Below are 19929 nucleotides of genomic sequence, written 5' to 3' on the forward strand. Positions count from 1 at the left end.
GGGGTTGGGGCCGGGGCCGGCGGTGCTCGGCCGGGGCCAGGCCGGGGCCGGGGTTGGCGCCGGTGGTGCTCGGCCGGGGCCGGGCTGGGGCCGGGGCTAGGGCCGGCGGTGCTCGGCCGGGGCCGGGCTGGGGCCGGGGCTAGGGCCGGCGGTGCTCGGCCGGGAGTGCTCGGCCAGGGGTCGGCGCCCCAGGGCCCGAGCCAAGCCAGGTGGGAGACGCTGGGGCCAGAGCCTCTTGGCCTGGGCCAGCCAGCCGCTGGAGGGAGCCACTCGGCCAGGGGGGGCCGGACTGGGCCGCGCCGCATCCCGCCCCAGCCCACCTGCTGCCTCCCTGTTTCAGGCTTCCCGCGAACATTTGATTCGTGGGAAGCAGGGGAGGGGGAGGAGCAGGGGGCAGAGCGTTCAGGGGAGGGGGCAGAGTTGGGGCGGGGACTTTGAGGGAAGGGGCGGAGTTGGGGCGGGGCCGGGGCCCCGTGGAGTGTCCTCCTTTTTTAAAACTAAAATATGGTAACCCTACACAATCCTTATTCCACATGTGCTAAGTTTCATGACTAGGCCACTTTCTTCAGCCTGGGGTGTGGACGAGGCTGCACCACATGGGGCAGTTGTGGAACATGTGTTTGTGGTTAGGGGCCAGGGGAACAGGCTCACAAAAATTTTACATTTTAAATTGGATTTGGTTAAGTGCAAGAGTACCACTGACTCCACTGAGAGCCCCATCAGGCTCCAAAATGTTGTAGCTATGATCTTTGTGTCTCTTTGTTACTTTTTTGTGCCTTATTTCAACACCGCTGTGAAGATGCCCCAAAGCAGCATGGCAGACCCCAGCCCTGCTCACCCAGCATTCTCAGTCCAAGAGCTCCACGTAAATTAAGACTCCACACAGCTAATCAGCTTGCATCCAGTTCTATGTATTATCAGACCCGCTGATAGACAGTAACATGTCTTCTTTAGGAGAGAGCACAACATTATCAGCAATTATTAAAAAAACAAAAACCAACCACACGCTCCAATGTACAGCTCATCCAGAAAGTGAAACAATCTCTTTAAATTTTAGGCCAAGAGGATTTTTTCCCTCCCCCGACAACTTTGTGTTGCACAGAAAAAGATCTAAATCTACATCAGCTAAATCTAAGAAGTGTAGCACAAGATCACCTGCCTTATGGGACACTTTAAAAAACAACATGACTTACTATGCTGACATCTTACCCAATACTGAGTAGATCAGAACTCATCCAACACAGAATAAGCTCCCTCCTCACATTTAAAAATATATAAAAGGCAAGTTGCCTTTTTGTCCTGCAATATACAATTCTAATGCAGCCATTCAACAAAGAACAGCAGATTTGACACCATTAACATTTTCATGCTTTTCTTTTCAAAGGGACACTGTCAAGTAGGTTAGGCCCAAACCTATCAGTGAGGAAACTGAAATAGTTTTTTTATTATATTAATTGGGAAGGAAACCTAAAAGGTTTGGAGCCAAGAAACAGGAAGTGAAACTGACCATTAACAGGAAGTAGGACTGGCTGATTTAGTTTCACTGTTCAGTCTGAATGAAACACATAAAAAAAAAAAGAAGAAGAGAACAAAGCACATAAGTGGCAAAAAAGCACAATGGATTTTAAAATAGATTATTAAAACTGAAACAACTAAGGCATCAGTTTAGGAGGTTGCAGACATGTCTTAGGAGACTGTGACCATCCTCTCTTTCCTTATGGCTAGATGGAATGGGAGGGGTGCCTTGAAATGTAGGAGAGAGAACTTCTGAAACTGTTTTGTATTGCAACGTGAAATGGGGACTCACGTTATGGAAGACGTGTAGATAGCAACACAGATGAGGCCATTTTTTAAGTCATAGTGATCTTGACAGTGATCCTTTAAAACACACACACACACACACACACACACACACACATTCTCTCAGAGAATGGGGTTAAAAAACACAAATCAACAACAGTTAATGTTACGCAGCAGCACAGTGACAACTATCTGGAAAGGACTTACACGTGTCTACCTCAGAACCCCTATATATATTAATCTTTATAAATACAGTATTCTACACCAGGAACTGTAGAAAGACGTCATTCAAGGAAATTTTGTAATTACTAGTGTCAACTCAGTGCGCCATGGAGCCAGCTCGCCACTCCACAGAGGTTTCAAAGTTACGAACCCTTGTGAGAATGGACTGGAGTTTACGATACGCTTTTTAGAAGTCTCTGTTTTTCTGCCAATCTGGAATGTTCTGGTTCAAGCCCCTCCCCCCACTCCCTTTCCCAAAAAAATAAAGATTGGTTAGGTTAAGTCAGTCGGATCCAATCAATTTGCTTTGCCGCTAAAGACGGCGAGAAGGAGACCACATTGACGTCTCTAGAAGCTTCTAGGTGAAAGCTAAATTGTGAGGCAGGTTCCACTGTTGTTGTCAGAGTTACTTAGCAAGGGGGGCAGTCATAGCTCGTCCCTCGACGACGATGCATCGAGAGATGGCTGGGGGGCCAAGGCATCTTTGTTCTGGGCATCGCTGTGGATCTGGCCCTGTTGCCGGGACTTCCAGGAATGGGCTCTGTCCCAGTCAGTCGACATGGTCTCATTGTCCCAGATTGTGGATGTCTCTGTGTCACTGAGATAACCCGGCTGCCCTGTGTAATGGGTCGGATAAATAAGCAAGGGCTCTGCTGAGAAGGCTTTCAAGTCTCTGGACTCATAGTACTCCTTGTACTTCTCTCTAAAGAAAGGAAAACAAATATTACTAGCAGAAATAACTCTTGCTTGGCACCACTGTACTTGCCTTGCCTTTCCATCGGTTATGAGCCAATCTACTGAGCTAGGACTAGTCGTTAGGGTTAGATGCTCATCACAGGGTGAAACCAGGGCAAATGATTGAAGGCTTGAGATGAACTGAGCAGTGAGGACACTATTAGTCCTTTTGGAAAAGTGATTTTTATACAATAAAATAAAGGATCCTAAAGAATGACAAAGTATTTCAGAAACCATGCACTTCATCTGCCACTAGGGAGCAGCCAGCTATGGAGGGGGATCCTGCAGCTATTTGAATAGCAACACTCTATGAGAGAACAGGACAGGAAGCATACTGGATCCATCTGGAAATTCTACTGTGACTGTAGCCCCAGCATGGCAGAGATACCTGGATATGTGAGTTGGCATTTGGTATTCAACTGCTGGGCCTCTGTATCATTTCTTATTTGCACCATTGGGGTGCCATTTTTAGATGAGTTCAGGGGTGGCCTAACTCTGCTCCTGCTGAAATCAATGGTAAAACTCCCATCGACTCCAGTGGGAGCAAGAGATAACAAAGGCTTTGTCTATACTTTGTCTCTTAAAATCTCCCTCTATGGCATCGCTACCAGCACAGTTCCCCCGTTGCTAGCAAAGTGATCAACTAGCCACTGGCATTTTAAGCACCACAACTTCCAATCCCATCTAGACCTGTTCTGGGCAACCCAATGGTTAGTCAGTGGCAGCCTGTCTGCATTAGTGCTCCCAGTGTCTCTACCACCAGAGAAGCTGCTACTGATGCAGATAAGGCCAAAGAGTGTACCCTGCTACCACAGAGTAAGTGGTGTGGCCAATTAGGGGAACTGGCTGTCAGAGCAGAACAAAGGCCTGTCTCAGATATGTTATCAAAGGTTCCACTAAGCCTGTATACAGGACTAGAAGACAATTGTCAGAGGGACACTGCAGCACCTGTTGGAAGCAGGGACCAATGATGTGGCACCCCAAATTCTTTTGGGGAGATGTCATAATGGGTAACTGGACTCTGGAAACAAGGTTAGAGGGAGCTTTATGTCAGAATTTAAAAAAAACCTAGTTTTCTTACAAAACAAGGAAATCCACCCTTGAAAACAGATTCCTCCCATATCTTGATATCCACATTACTGTCCGGGGCTCTGAGTGAGAGCCTTGCAGAACTCTCCCCACAAAGAGGGAGACAATGTTGATAAGTCTGGCTGGGAGCTGGTTAAAAGATGTGACTTCTCCCTGCCCCACACACCTTTGAAATGAAAACCCTGGATTCTGCAACATAGCGAAGTAGGAAAGTGCCATGTAGATTCTGAAAAAGCCCTAAAAGCAGGGTTTTTAAAAAGAAAAGCTCAGAGTTGCACAGAGATCTTTTCCAGGTCCTATGCCAGATAAGGCATTCCAAAGTAGGCACTATCTATATAATCATAATAATACACCTATACAGTTACTTCCAATCAGAAATCACCAGCTGCTTCAAAAATACAAATTTATGAATCCCAAAAGACCTCTCTGAGGTAGGATATTATTACATAAATTCAAGCACAGAAAGTTCCGGAGATTTGCTCAACATCTGCAGCAGTGCTGGCAATATCCAAGAATCATAATATCCAGTCCTCTGCTCCGCCTACTAGGTTATGCTATGGAGATGCACTGGATAATTAGCAACACAACGTCCAGTTTAAGATCAGTTAGCAAGGTACAGCTCACGCAAAGCCGGCTGGCTTCCCAAGCAACGAAGGGGTTTTACTTACACAGGATGCTTGTTGTACATGATCGGCAGGAATTCATCCACAGGCAGCATCTTGCTAAAAGGTTCGGCCCCAATTAGTTTCTGAGCCCCTTCAAAGGAGATTGCATACCCCAGGGTCCAATAAGAGTAATCTGCTTCCACAAGGTTCATTACGTTAGGAACTGCCTTCTCAGGGCGCTGCACCTGCATCCTTTTCCGACCAATGTAGCTGAAGGGGAGAAAAACCCACCGCAGTGGAAACTAAGGCCTGTTTCCATGATCAGCTCTGCAGTGCAATTATATTCTACTGGGACATCAGGCATTCCCATTTCAACCAGGGCTGATCAAAGGCCTTTTAAGTCAGTGGGAGTTTTTCCACTGACTTCACTGGACCATGGATCAGGTCCAAAGTGCACCCACAAATCAAATGCTACTCCTGGAATTCTCCAGTGCCACATCTGCCCGTGCAGTCCAAGGAGATTACGGGTCCCAAAACCAATGCGCCATCCTGACCCAAGCAAGGATTTGAATTCTCTATGGTGCGCATCCAGTGAGGTGCTGGAGGCTTCTCAGGAGCCTCTTGTTAAAACTCCATCATTCTACAGACAGGAGGGTTGGTGTGATTCCCCAGCCTTATCCCTTCTCTGGATGAAGCCCAGATAAATCAGCGACACCAGACAGCTTATCCCTTATAAAAATACATCTGAAGAGAAAACGTTTTGCTTTTGGATTGTCACAGGCACAGATCCAGTGACCCACATAACCCGAGTGCCAGAAAGCACCAAGCAGCAGGGGGGTTATAAAAATGCCATGGGGAGGAGCCCCCTAAAAGGTCTTCTCCCCCTTCTCCAGCTGGCCAGTTCGAACTCTGCTCCCTTGGCAGTGAACTTGGAATTGTTTTCAGGAACAGGACATAAAGATTTCCAGCTCAGTCTGTTTGCTGGCTAGACGGTACCATTCTCCTCTTGCTTCTCTTTGTGAGAATGAGTTTGTATTTAAATGACTAAACATAAGAGTTCAAATACCCTGTTCCTTCCCCATCAACACAGTGAGCACATGCACCCTGTGTCACAGGAATTAGCTCAGAGTGGGGGACTGGGGTTATTGGGAGGCCATGGCTATATCGCTGTGGGCACCTGTTTATCAAAGAGTACCCGCAATGTGCTTCATTCGATGGAGGTTTTAGCTATTCCAGCCCCTTTAAAATTAACCCCCATTATTGAGTCTCTGGGATTTTATTCTTCCATGCTGCATTCCCCGCAGGCAGCCGTGTCTGATTATTATGAGGGTACATCCATGTTATTGAAATGCTCAGTTCATGTGGGAGCAGGGGAGAGAGTTTCCAGCTGGTTTAGGGCAGTGAAAGCTCTTGGGACAAGACTACTTACATGAGCTCCCAGTCTAGCTGGACTTGCTCTATATCGTCCATCAATTTCATGAGCTTCCTCTTAAACTGATGCTCAAAGCGCACGTCGTCTTCGATAACGAGAGTCTTCTCCAGCTCTCTGTTCACCACCTAAAAGGGATGTTTTCAAATGAGACTGAAATGGCCCATATGCTATTGAGGGGCCAGTTCTGCACCCTCTGAAGCTCCACCGAGCCCTCCATTGAGAGCAGGACTGAGCCCCCCATGCTCTTTGATCAGTATGAAGGTTAATGGTCATCAAAATTGGTGACATTCAATTCTACACAGGTTTAGAATCAGAAAAAGCTCATGGGTGAAATCCTGCAACAAAATTGCTTCATTTTTTTTTTCTCCCCAAGCACAACAGTGCCCCAAACAGGCTGGCTAAGAGTTTTGTGAAAAATGTCATGACCACAATCCAGACGTGTGACACAGTCACACAGACTGGGAGCTGTTTGCAAACTGACCGCACAATAGGAGCTGCTCAGTACTCAGCACTTTTGAAAATCAGGCTGCTTACGTGCCCAGATATGAACTTAGGAGCCTAACTGCTGCTCCTGTTTTTGAAAATCAGAACCTTTTGTGAGATCCTGGATAATTCACACCAAAATAAGAGATGTTTTAGGATAGCAGCCGTGTTAGTCTGTATCCGTAAAAAGAACAGGAGTACTTGTGGCACCTTAGAGACTAACAAATTTATTAGAGCATAAGCTTTCGTGGNGAATACAAGTCAGCTAAAAGCTCTGAATATTGATATGCTACCTGGTTACCAGGATCCTTACTCTTCCAGGCCACTAACCAGGGGGGAAATTGGCTGCTTTCTTAGCCACTATTCTATCTGGAAAGAGGTAAATAATATCTGTGCTCTGGCAGTTGTATTATACTTGGATGTTGCGGGAAGGAAGTAATGTTTTATTTTTAGATAGTCTCTCTTATTTTGTAAAAAGAACAGGAGTACTTGTGGCACCTTAGAGACTAACAAATTTATTAGAGCATAAGCTTTCGTGGTCTACAGCCCACTTCTTCGGATGCATCCGAAGAAGTGGGCTGTAGTCCACGAAAGCTTATGCTCTAATAAATTTGTTAGTCTCTAAGGTGCCACAAGTACTCCTGTTCTTTTTACAAAATAAGAGAGACTATCTAAAAATAAAACATTACTTCCTTCCCGCAACATCCAAGTATAATACAACTGCCAGAGCACAGATATTATTTACCTCTTTCCAGATAGAATAGTGGCTAAGAAAGCAGCCAATTTCCCCCCTGGTTAGTGGCCTGGAAGAGTAAGGATCCTGGTAACCAGGTAGCATATCAATATTCAGAGCTTTTAGCTGACTTGTATTCAATGCCCTGAGGAAAGAGAGAGCTGCTTTCAGTATTAAGAACTTTTATAGATGTTACTATTTTTTACTCAGGCAAAAAAACAATGAAATTGTTTAGCAGTGAAAAGACTTTCCTGAGCTAGGGAAGTTCCCAAAATAGGCTGTGTATTTGTAGCAGTTTAATTTGATCTAAATCATGCTGAACATAAAAGATATTTTTTAGGACATTCACCCCCAACAGTTTCAAGAAACTGCAGAATCTTAAAAGGGTCATTGTCATATTGTTAATAACACTATAGCTATATTCACACTGGAAGACTAGAGAACACCTAGCTCACCTTCCACTAAGAGTTTTGTTTGCTTTTCCATTTCTCTCACCTTGAACAACAGCACTAGAGCAGTCAGTATTATATTTGCTTATGGTCAGTTTCACTTTCAAGTTCTAATGCCCTAGCACTACAGAGGCCACTAAGGCAGAGAGACACCAGGAAACCCAAGATCTGTTCCTAACTGTGCCACTGACTTCCTGAGAAGCCTTGGGAAAGTCACTCAGCCCTGGACTTTCAAATGAGATTTGGGCACCTGATTTACTCCCTTAGTAAACCCCAGCCTTAACCTCAGTGCCTCAGTTTCCCCATGTATAAAATGGAGATTTTGTACATTGCTTTGAGAGTCACAACTAAAAAGAAAACTTTATCTGTGTTTACATTACTATAACGTAGCACAGTGGTTCCCAAACTGGGGCTCGTGAACCCCTGGGGGTTTGCAAAATGTTACAGGGGGTTCTCGGAAAAAATTCTCTAATGGCGGACAGAGCTGTCCCTAGGGACTCTCAGCAGCACGGGGCCAGAAGCCCGGAGCCCCTGGACTTCCAAGAGCTAAGCAGATCAAAGCAAGCATATCTATCACACTGAGGAGATTAAAACGTCAAGACTCCTTATAAGCAACAGAAAGGGAGGTGGATATTTTTTGCTGTTTTTTAAAATTAAATAGGCAGCTAGTATTGTTTTTTAAATTATTAAGAAGAACAAGTTTAAGCTTTGTTTTAGCGTGCGTTGTTTGCCTGGACTGTTCAAGACCTGAATGCTTGTGTAGGAGGAACTCTTTGAGTTGGCTTCTTAAATACCTTCTTGCTGTTTCACATCTGATACTCCTTGATGAAACATAGGAGCCTTGTCTTATAAAAGGCTTATTCAAAGTGATACAAGATACTAAAGTGACATCTTGGAAGAGTGTTGCCATTTTCATAATGTAATAAAAATACTGCAATGATAAATAATAATTAATAATAAATAGTGTGTAATAAGCATGTCATAAAAACAAATTTTATATTTCCAAGATCGCTGCTTTTATAATTTATACTCAGGTAAAGGAGAAAATCCCTGGAAATATTCATTTTTAGGAGGGGGTTCGCAAGACTTGACATTTTAGTGAAAGGGGTTCACAGGTTGTTAAAGTTTGGGAACCACTGATGTAGCACAATGCTGCAGCATTGGGATTGGACATATTGCAGGGGAATATTTAAATGCCACAAAAATGTTTTCATTATCATACACCTATTTAATTTTATGACAATGTTTCTATTCAGAGAACTTTGTCTTGAAGAAAACTTTACTTCTGGGCCTAAACTATCTTACCAGATCTCTAACGGAGACTGATCAGAGTAAGAGAAGAATAAAATAACAGCATGAAAACTTTTTTGTTGTTGTTGTTTTTTTGCAAAACTGCACCAAATAGTACATTAAAAATGAAAACTCATAATCACAGGGCATCAAAGAGAATTGACTGAAATTAATCAAGGTAGCACTTCTAATCAACAGTTCTGCTATGCAGAACCAGATCTTTCCAAAGACTCACTTGCCATCCACAGCTTCTACTATCTTGACTGCAATCTCCTGCTCATAGAGTGTCCGCAGCATTCGATCCCGCCTGTCTTTTCGACGCTTCAGGTTGATCATGAAAATCTGGGTTAAGAAAGACATCAGAAAACTCTGGCTCAATGCAAAGTCCAGATCCAAGTTTGTGCTAGAGCTCAGCAGGTTTTGGACCCTGTTAAAGGTCCAGCAGCATTTCCATTCAAGAGCGTCGTTTTCGGGTTACTATACATTTGTCAGACATTTATCTTTTGAGCTGCAATTCAGAATATTTGTTCTCAGTCCAGCTGCTGATTTTTATGGGACGGTTGAGGAAAGAACGTTCAGTGATTTTCAAAAATGAAGAGTGTATGTGTGTGTGTGCATGGGGGCGGTGGGAAGAACGCACTTTTGCCTTGTTTAAAAAAACCCTACAAATCTGACCTTTTTGGATCAATTCTAGCACCTCACCAAATTTGGAGCAGAAACCTGAAATCTGGCAGGAACATAAAGTTGACCCAGGTTCGTGGGGTAATGGGGGTCAGGTCAGTTCTAAAAATGACTCAATGCTCTCAGGTCGGGTTCGGGTCAGCTGTGCTCAGTTTGGATTCAGGTCCAGGTCGGGCTTTAAGAGTAGGCCTGAGCAGAGCTCTACCCCTAACTGGACAGCTGAAGATTCCAGGTAGGACGATGTGCAGTAAATGCAGCAGGGCTTCATACACTGGGCAGTGAGAATAAAAAACTAAATGAACTGCGCCACATTCCCCAGGCAACGTCCACACTGCATGAGGGAGGGACCTGAATGAGAAAACTGTATCTGACAGAGTAATTAGAAACTGGAAGGTAATATAAATACACAGGGGGCAGAGTCAAGGTTGTGTGGGCAACATTAACTGTGGCATTTCCTGAATTTTAAATGCTTCACGTTGCAACCATAATGCTCTTTTAATGCACAGTTGTATATGGAATTAGAAAGCAGGGGCCAGTTGTGCAGTTTGGAGCTGGATCTGAACTTCCCCAACACACTGGGATGTTTGGATCCAGGCTTTTGTTTGGGCCAATCTCTACCCAATACAATATATCCCTTTTGTATTCAAAGTGGGGTGGGGTTGGCATGTGGTAAAGAGCACAGATCTTTACTGAGTGCTGCGTCTGTCTTTGGGATTACCAATGTGCTCATCACCATAATAACTGGACACAAGTGGAAGCAGGTTCTGCAATGCAGGATATTTTTAATTACTGCAGATCCTGGACATTTTCTACTGATTCAATTAGAATCATAGGTGTACTCCTGAGACACATCCTGGGCAGGAAAACAGATTTGCGGGCAGCCGTTAGCCCAAGCTAAGCAGACATATTTTGCCTGGTCAAGGGCAGACTGCAGGCCCTGCCAGGCACACACATTCCTAGGTAAAACACAGAATGTCAGGGCCGTTTTTCTGTCCTCAGACAGGCAAGAATACGTTCAGCCCTGCAGCCTGAGGAACAAACCTTGGCCAAATAAAAACCAGACTGAGTCCCAGCTCGGTGCAAAGGCAGTAATACTAATAAAATATCAGGCAATTTAAGTGCAGCCGCAAGAAACAGCCCAGAAACACACACACAGGACTCCAAACATAGATGACCAAACAAACACAGTCACACAGAATCCGCACTTCATGACACAAGCCATATAAATAGAAACTCCAGACCAAGCCAAGAAAACAAAACATCTTAAAGACAAAAAACAAGGCTCCTCCAATTTTAGTGGCTTCTTCAGTGATTATAGTACTGTCTCTGGCAGCTACACATGCAGGCACTACACGGTCCTATGCAGGTTTTTTGGCTCTACACAAAATGTAAACCCAGTTTATTCACAGCACAGTCTCTCTCTGGAATTCTTCCTCCCCGGTCTCTTTCTGTTGGTACTTTGCCTCTGACTGCAGCTAGCCAGCTTTAGCACTACAGGGACAGGAGTTTCTAGAGGGATGATTTATGCACCAAACTTCCTGGGTTCTGCTTCAAACATGTTCCCAACTGTCTTGAGTAAAATCAAAACAAAAAGGCCGCAGTGGAAATGTGGCTCCCAAACAGGAAAAGATTAGGACCAACAATATAGAATATTCAATGAATACATACAGACCCCGTCATAACCCAAGTTATGCAAAGTGCTGTGTATTTACAGTTTAAACACCTGACTCTCTTCAGTCATCATCTCTAACAGCTTTGCGAGGTCATCAAAACAGTGTCCCTGCTTCTTAACAGAAAGCAGGAGAAATTTAAAAAAAAACATATGTGCTAAAGTTGTTCAGGAATAATGAAGCTATCTCCAAGTACCCTATCCATAGGAACCCTAACTGTAGGGCAGGACGCCCTACCCATAAGAAACCTAACCCAAGCTCCAAGTACCCTATCCATAGGAACCCTAACCCTAGCTCCAAGAATCCTTCCAATAGGAACCCTAACCCTAGGAAAGGGAGCACTCACCCATAACAACCCTAACATTTCTTCCAAGTATCCTACCCACAGAAACCCTAACCGGAAAGTGGGGAATCCTACCCATAGAAACCTTAACTCTAGCTCCAAGTACCCTACCCCTAGCAACCCTAAACCTACCTCCAAGTACCGTACTCCTAGGAACCATAAACCTAGCTCCAAGTGTCCTCCTCCTAGGAACACTAACACTAGCGTGGGGAGCCCTACCCACAGAAACCCTAACCCTGACTCCAAGTGAACTACCCATAGGAACCCTATCCCCAGCTCCAAGGGGCCTACTCATAGGAACCCTAATCATAGGATGGGGAGCCCTACCCATAGGAACCCTAACCCCAGGGCTGGGCGCTCTACCTATAGGTACCCTATCCCTAATTCCAAGTGGCCTACCAATAGGAACCCTAACCCTAGAGTGGAGAGACCTATCCTTAGGAACCCTAACCTATAGAAAAGTAGAGCCTAATGGTTGCAGGAAGTGAAGTCAAATCACTGCTGGCCTGATTCAATGACTATTTAAGTCATTGGAAAGACTCCCACTGGTATCCCTGGACGTTGGATCCAGCCAAGCTTTTCAAACTTGGGACATCTGAGGTCTGGCACCTCAAGGCTTGATGTCCAGGGATGCTGAGCACCCACAGCTCCCACTGATGTCAAGTGCAGCTGCTCAGCTCTTATGAAATCAGGCATCAAAATTCGCATGTGGACACCTCAAAAGGATCTCCATTGGCTCAGGGGGAGTTTTAATCAAATAAAAACACCACGATCCATCCCATGGAAAATTTCAACCCAACATACCAATGTTTTGGAAAGTTATGATGAACATGTGAAGACAGGACAGAAATGAAAACTGATTTGCAGCCTTATCTGTAGTGGGAGTGACCAGGCTCCCTATATGATGCACAGGTCCACACAACAAAATAAAGGTACATACAGGGACTATATCATGGTATACCCATATTCACCACTGTCATATAATTATGATATATTTTGTACAAAGTATGGCTTGTGAGGTATTATTCTAAAAGTCTTACTCTGCCAAACATTAATATCTCATTTGATTGTATGTGCTATCATTGTATGTGAAGTTATGAAGTTTTACTGTGTCTGTGTTACTAAAAGATGTGAAGTTGGGAACACCCACAGCTAGCCTTTCAGGTAAAACAATGAAGAAGCTAGACAGTGCTAATCAGCAAAGACAATGGACCATGGAAAAGGTTTGTCCTCATCTGGGGGCGTTTCAGCCAGCCTATGAGTAATGGTTGCTATGACTCAAGGGCATGTGATCAGATCACATGACACTGAACTCCATTTTGGTACTTGTATTTTCCCACAAACTGGGCTGGGAACTTAGCTTGGAACAAAGGGTTCCCGCCATATGGAGAAACTATATAAGGTGAGGAGAGACATCATGATTTGTCTTCACTCCCCCACAACTCAACACCTGAAAGAACCTCTGGAATGGGGAAAGGGGACCCATGCTGCAAAGCAGATGCAGCTTGTGCCTCAAGAATCTGTAAGCCTGCTTGTAACATCAGTCAGGGTGAGATACTGCTAATTCAAATCCTATCTATCTAGTATATTAGTCTCAGTTTGCGTTTTTATTTATTTGCTGGGTAATCTGCTTTGATCTGTTTGCTATCACTTATAATCACTTAAAATCTATCTTTCTGTAGTTAATAAACTTGTTTTATGTTTTATCTTAACCAGTGAGTTTTTTGAGTGAAGTGTTTGGGAATCCTAGCTCTGTAAACAAAGGCTGCTGCATATCTTCCCCACATCCAGGCAGGAGTGAATTAATTAATAAGCTTGCATCATACAGACCCCTGTGCTGTGCAAGACTATATAATTCTGGGTTTATACTCCAGTAGGGGTGCAAGGCTGGGGATCTGGGAAGTTGTCTGGGGGCCTCCTGTTTGTCCATGAGTGGCTTAGGTAAAGCACTCAGGTAACTCAGTTGGGTGTGTGGCGCCACCTGCTGTCATGTTGGGTGATAACCGGGCCCGGAGAGGCTGGCTGAGTCACCAGCAGAGCAGTGTGAGAGAGGCCAACTCAGCTGAATTGTTAGGGGGCACAGTGGTTCCAACAGCTCCCAGAATGCACCCTGGAGATAACAAGCCATCACACCTACCTCATCAAATCCCATCTTGTCTGGGTATTTTGGGGGAATGGAGATGTATTGCGAGGGCTCAAATGGAGGATGATCAACTGAAAGAGAGAATAGAAACATCCACAGTGGCTGGTTACTGAACTGCATAGGGGCAAAGAAACCCAGTCAAATTCACTGTCATCACTTTTCACTGTTTCCCCTGGAACAGAGAGGCACCTAGATGTGGAGTGCGATGCTACAGCCTAATCAGCATCATGTGCCAGAGGAGCGCCCCGCGAGGCAGAAAGCCAGACACCACGGGACTGCAAACACCCAAGAGAACAGTGTATCAATGCACATGCTGGAGCACGTCTTTCCGGCTGGGATGAGAGAGGAGCCCACGTTTCAGCTCTGGCGAAATTTAAATAACGGTCTGGTGGGGGGATTGCTGCTGGTGGAGCTTTCCTGTTGCTGTGGGGTCTTATCAGGGGGAGGAGGTGGTGAGGGAATTATAGGTCAAAAAAACCAGTAAAACCCGCAGCTCTAATAATGATTTTGGGGCCACACTGCCCCTCCCCATTGCTGACCAACCTTCAGGACTGGGGCAGAGGGGGTTGAGAACTCCCTGAAGACAACCCCACGGAGTTTTAAGGAAATTGTGCCCTTCAACAGGAGGCGGGGGTAAGATGATGTGAAGTGGGCAGGGAGCAAGGTGTCTTAAACACCATAGACTTATGGGATCCACATGGAAGTACCATGCCACTAGATCCATGACCTTGCACAATTGGTTGCCCCACCAAACCTATGCACTGACCTCCGGGGCAGCACAGCTCCAGCAAGCACCTTCATGCTATTGATTTGAGTCCTACCTGAGCTGCTCAGCAGCCAATCCGGATCGTTGCTCCTCTGGCTGGGAGGAGACTGACTATTGTATCTAATCTAATCATCTGTCTGGTATTTCGCTGGCAGGTTGGCTTCCTTTATTTGTTATTGTGTAATATTGTGTTAAATACTCCGATGGATAAACAAGGAGATTTTGCACAAGCCCTGGCAGTGCTCACTTCTAGTTCCAGCACCAAGATTCTCCCTGTGACTGGTGCAAACTGGGGGGATCCAGCAGGAGCTGGGAGGGAGCCACACTCCTATTAACCGACCGCGACACCACTAGGAACACAGCCAGCACATGGGGATGATAAAGGAGGGATTTGGAAGCCCAGCTCCTATTAATTTTTAATGCCCAGATCCCTTTAGGTGGCTTTGAACATCTCAGCCATGATTTTTAATCCAGTCTTTAAGGACCTTCTTAGCATAGGAACTCTTCCCTTCAACTCCCCTGAGAACACAGCTGGGCATCTAGTGAGCAAACTCTCCCCCACACTTCCAACAACACTTTTACAGAACCCCAGTGAAAGTTTTACCTGATGCATTTCACTTCACCTTGAATGGTCCCTTAGAATAGATGCTAACTACTGATGCTAAACTATCCGTTTGATCTTGTCTTTAGCTGTGATGCTCAGAGTACATTTCCCAGACCTGAGGAAGAGCTCTGATTAGCTCAAAAGCTTGTCTCTCACACCAGCAGAAGTTGGTCCAGTAAAAGATATTAACTCCCCCACCTTGTCGCTCTGCAGGTCAAGCACAGAAGCAACACTGAGACAGGTGGCAAAGGGTCATCATTCAACAAGAAAGTATTCGGCATCCCAGGGATGGTTCTGCAGAGATGGGGCAGGCTCTGACTTACTCATTGCCTCGATTGTCACGTGAATGAAGTTCTCCACGTCTTCCTGTAGTGTCTGGTGCAATTTCAGTGGCACCGGGAGGAAGCCATAGCGTTCTCTGTTGCAGATGTACATTTGAATGCCTGGGAATAAAGAGAAAATGGGAACAGAATCAGGTAATTTACCAGGCTGCTTCTCAGCGTTTCAAGTGGAGAAAAGGGAGGTTATTTGGCTATAGTGAAACCCACGCTATGGACCCCAGCCCCAACGGGTCCCCTCTCTTAAGCAACCACTTAAAAATCATCAGTGCAGTTTCTAGTATAATTCTGTTTGATCTTCAGCTAATGACCAACTTCTAGGCAACCGATTTCTCCACATCCCATAAGAAGAGATTTCATGGTATTTTAAGTTGCCAGCCTGTTGTTCTCTCCTGGGGGGAGCCCATCTCAGAGCCCAGAAAAGTGATCTTGCTCACTTTCACACCCCTCATTTCACTCTCAGCACCCCACACACTGTAGAGACCAGCCCTACAGCAATGGACAGCGGTGACTCCTACCAAAACCGGTCTATGCCACCCCCAAACAGATCAGAGGTGGTGAGGCAAAGAGCTCTCTGCTCCCCAAAACACCGAGTGAACTGCTTGCTTAGTGCTCCCACTTCAGTGTGGGAACTGGATTCAATGCCCACCAAAGTCGAATGGGAGTCACTCCATTAGCTTTGGATCAGGATAAAAGAGCAGAGCTGAAGTCTCAAACAGTTACATTTCCAATGGACTATACTAAATAAAAAGTCCTTGGTTAGAATGGAGGTAAAATACATTAGGGAGTGATGGTGGGAGGTATCAGTGGGGATGCTGCAGCCCACACTTGGCACTGGCATCTCTTCTAAAAACACATTTTAAATTTCACAAAATATCTTCCATTCTCTTCTGTGAGCCCTTGGTTCCAAAACCCGAGCATGATCCTGCTGCCTTTACTCACAGTCAAAGGGACTGATGTGAACAAAGGCAGCAGGATGGGGCCCCAATGTCTAAACATACAGGAAGATACTTTCAGATTGCAAGGCGCCAGCAAAGTAAGAGGATCCCATATTGTAGGTCTCAAGCCTCTCAGGGAGAGTCCGAGAGTTTAGTAATAGCGTCCAAGCCGGGGGGGGAGCGAGGGGGGAAAATGGCCCAAGAAGCAGGGGAATGTCCAAGTATCAGAAGTGCTTCCAGCTGCAGGCATCTGCATGCCCTGCTGGTCTGCAGGCATTTCCACCAACTACCGACAGAGCAGCACTCCCCGTTGACAGCGCACAAAGGCTCTGTTGTTATCAGTCTGCACGGTTACGATTTCTTCCCTGAGATAAAGCAGCTTGGTATGAAAAAAAAAACAGTAATTCTGAGCATCCAATATGTATAGCTGGTGAGCTTGAATCCATCCTCCCCTCTGCCCTGCCCTGCCCTTGGGAAACTGCACAGATCCATTGGCAAAGACAAGCATGGAAAAATACACAGCTCAACCAAAGTCTCCCCGTAGAGGCAAGGATCACACTCTGCCCTGGCTTGGCCAAATTCTACTTTGTTATACTGGTGTAAATCCAGAGCAACTCTACTGACTTACTCCAAATGTACACAGTGTAAACAAGAGCAGAATTTGACCCATTGACTTCAGTGGGAGCAGCATGTGGTCAGCCAAGGACAGAAATGGGTCCAGACAGGCATTACACCTCTACCCCGATATAACGCTGTCCTCAGGAGCCAAAAAATCTTACTGCGTTATAGGTGAAACCATGTTATATTGAACTTGCTTTGATCCGCCGGAGCATGCAGCCCCTCCCCCCCCAGAGCGCTGCTTTACCGTGTTATATCCGAATTCGTGTTATATCGGGGTAGAGGTGTATTAAGCTGTAAAGCAACACCGACAGGGTACAGACTTGAATTCCATTCCTGACTCAGCAAATGACTTGCTTTGTGACATTTTGCACTTTGCTATTAGTCTCTTTGAGCTTAAGTTTCTCTCATCTGTAAAACTGAGATGATGATATTTATCAGTGTTTGTAAAGCACTTTGAGAGCTATGGATGAAAAATGCCACAGAAGTGCTAAGCATATTATTATCAAGGTTCCACTTCTTACCATAGCCAAGAACCTGCCGAACGATGGAGGGAAAAGGAAGAGCCCAAAGAGTATTCTATATGAGAGAAACAAGCAAGTGGAAAATACTAAGATGCTTTTTAATAACAAAAGACAATAAAATATTGCACATCTTTGTCCTGCTCACAGGTTTCCTTATCCTCTGATAAGGATCTCAAATTGGGGGGTTGGGGAGAATGCACCAAGCTCCAACCTCATATTAGATCTCAAAGTCAGGGGGGAAAAAATACATTGCTGATTTCATTCACTTTAGATTCCCTAGCAATTCACTATGAGCAAAAGCCTGGTTCCGCTGGATATGGGAGTTTGTTAGAGACTTCAATGGGACTAGGATATGGCCCTGTGTCATTAGTAACTCATTAGGCAAAAAGCTGTGAATATATCTCTGTGAATCAAAACAAAGACCTTGCTTTAGAGAGGTAGGGCTTGATCCAAAAGGCAGTAAAGCTGATGTAAAAGTCCCATTGCTTTCAGTGGGCTTTGAATTGTGCCCTTTGTCAATTACCTGTTGTCTGAAGGCTGTTGAAATCCAGACACTCACAACAATGGAAAAATTGAAACTTGATATATTTATTTTTAAAAAACAAGCTCACAACTGAAAAATAAATTAAAAGCAGCTACAACCTGGTGTGTCAATGTTTTAGATAATTAGTGGCTAGCCATAATCCCTAGGATTTTTAGTCAAGTAGAATGGTCTGCTTTCGTGACTGTTATGTTTCTGCCATTATAAACTCCTCTCCACAAGTAAATAGTGACTGGATTCCTTGCCAAACCACATTCCGCTGTCAGGAATCATTAAGGCAAATGGAAGAGTAAAAAAATACTACCTACTGACATTAATGGGTTTGACACTGATCTAATCAACCAATCTTATCTGGCTCACTGATCATCGCTCCTTACCCTCCATTGTTGAACAGGCTTTCAACTGTGCAGCTCTCTGTTGTTCCAAACAATCTCTCTTAACAAAGGATAAAGTTCTTATCTACCTTGAAATGGTAGCACTTTGTGGGGAAATATGCCTCCAATTCATGTTATGTGGGATAAAAACAACTACTGCCACTGAGACAATACGAGAAACACATACAGTACATGCAGATAGATTATTATTATTAGCAATGCAGTAGCCCAGAAGCCATGCTGTGCTTGGGGCTGCACATAATGCCGTTGAACACATCACACCTCGACAATAAAGTATCAGGAAGGAAAGGTCACCTGGTAAAAGAGATTTTGTTCCTGGACTGGTTGGCTCACTTCAGCTTACAGGCCCATTCAGCAAAGCACTTAACTCATGCTTTACTTTAAGCATATGAGACGTCCCATTGACTTTGATGGGATCAAGCCCCAGGAGCTTTGAGAGGGGGTGGAATTTGCCCTCTAGAGCTTCAGATAATGGTTGCTGCAAAACAATGGTCTGATCAGAGATGGCTGATGTTATGCTTGGCCTGTGCAGAAGTCATCCTCATGGTGACTCTAGTGAAGTAACCAGAATTATCACCCAAGGTGAGGAGCCTAACCCAAGCTGCTAATGTTTTCTGCACATCCTGGAAGAACAACATACAGGTTGTCCAAGGTAACAAATGGAGACAAATAGACTGGTACAAACTAGATAGTTTAAGTAAAAGAGCCGTGCTATGGGATCTGCCAAGCTGCTGGGGAAGTCACAGGGCAGCCTGACAATGCACTGAAAAGTTCTAGAAGAAAATTTTAATAATTAAAAATCACCACACTGTGTTCTGATTGGTTAATGCTATTGAGATGAGGCTGTCAAACCCTCTTGGACATTGCTTACCTGGAGGGGTCACTCAGTGGGAGGAAGGGGGGATACATGGACTGGATGGAATGAGCTTTACCATTATGGCTGCCACGCTCCTCTCCGCCCCCCACAGTCTCCTGGAACCCAGTGATCCACCAGACACCACTGGGCCTTCGGCATCCTGATTCCCTTGCCTCATCTGTTCTTTTCCTTCCCCAGCTTATTTCGCCTCTTGCCTCTCTCTCTCCTTTTTTCTTCACACTAAAGCGTCTGGCTCAGCCAGCCAAGAGTACTCCATCTGGTGCAACACTGCAATGAGCCTGTGACCAGAGAGGCAGCTACTGCCTCTTGTTGGAGGTGGTTTTATTACGTCAATAGTAGGGTTACCATACCTAATAAATAAAAAAAAAGAGGACCCTCCATGGGGTCCTGGCCCCGCCCATTTCCCACCTCCAGCCTGCCCCAACTCCGCCCCTTCCCCGCCCCAACTCCGCCCCCTCTTCCCTCCCACTCCTCCCTCCCATGCCCAGCCACGCGGAAAGGGCTGCCTGAGCACTACTGGCTTCACGGTTTGCTGGGCAGCCCCCAGACCCTGCACCCCCGGCCGGTGCTTTCCCAGCGCAGCTGGAGCCCGGGAGGGGAAGCGCCCAGCTGGGGTCGCAGGGTCTGGAGGCTGCCCAGCAAACCGTGAAGCC

The 19929-nt window shown here is 45.4% G+C and overlaps 1 protein-coding gene across 1 annotated transcript in view; it reads right to left on the reverse strand.

Moving 5' to 3' along the window:
- Positions 1 to 890: 890 nt before the first annotated feature.
- COLGALT2 (collagen beta(1-O)galactosyltransferase 2) overlaps positions 891 to 19929 on the reverse strand; it is a 97055-nt gene continuing 78016 nt past the window's right edge. Inside the window, exons 6-12 of the mRNA XM_034780003.1 lie at positions 15369 to 15488; positions 13670 to 13746; positions 9074 to 9180; positions 7112 to 7244; positions 5881 to 6008; positions 4515 to 4721; positions 891 to 2725 (exon numbers count right to left, since the gene is read on the reverse strand). Coding sequence (XP_034635894.1) covers positions 2449 to 2725; positions 4515 to 4721; positions 5881 to 6008; positions 7112 to 7244; positions 9074 to 9180; positions 13670 to 13746; positions 15369 to 15488 — 1049 coding nt within the window. The 3' untranslated portion in view covers positions 891 to 2448. The remainder of the gene's footprint in view (positions 2726 to 4514; positions 4722 to 5880; positions 6009 to 7111; positions 7245 to 9073; positions 9181 to 13669; positions 13747 to 15368; positions 15489 to 19929) is intronic.

Source organism: Trachemys scripta, chromosome 8 (assembly GCF_013100865.1).
Source record: "Trachemys scripta elegans isolate TJP31775 chromosome 8, CAS_Tse_1.0, whole genome shotgun sequence".
Taxonomy (NCBI): Eukaryota; Metazoa; Chordata; order Testudines; family Emydidae; genus Trachemys; species Trachemys scripta.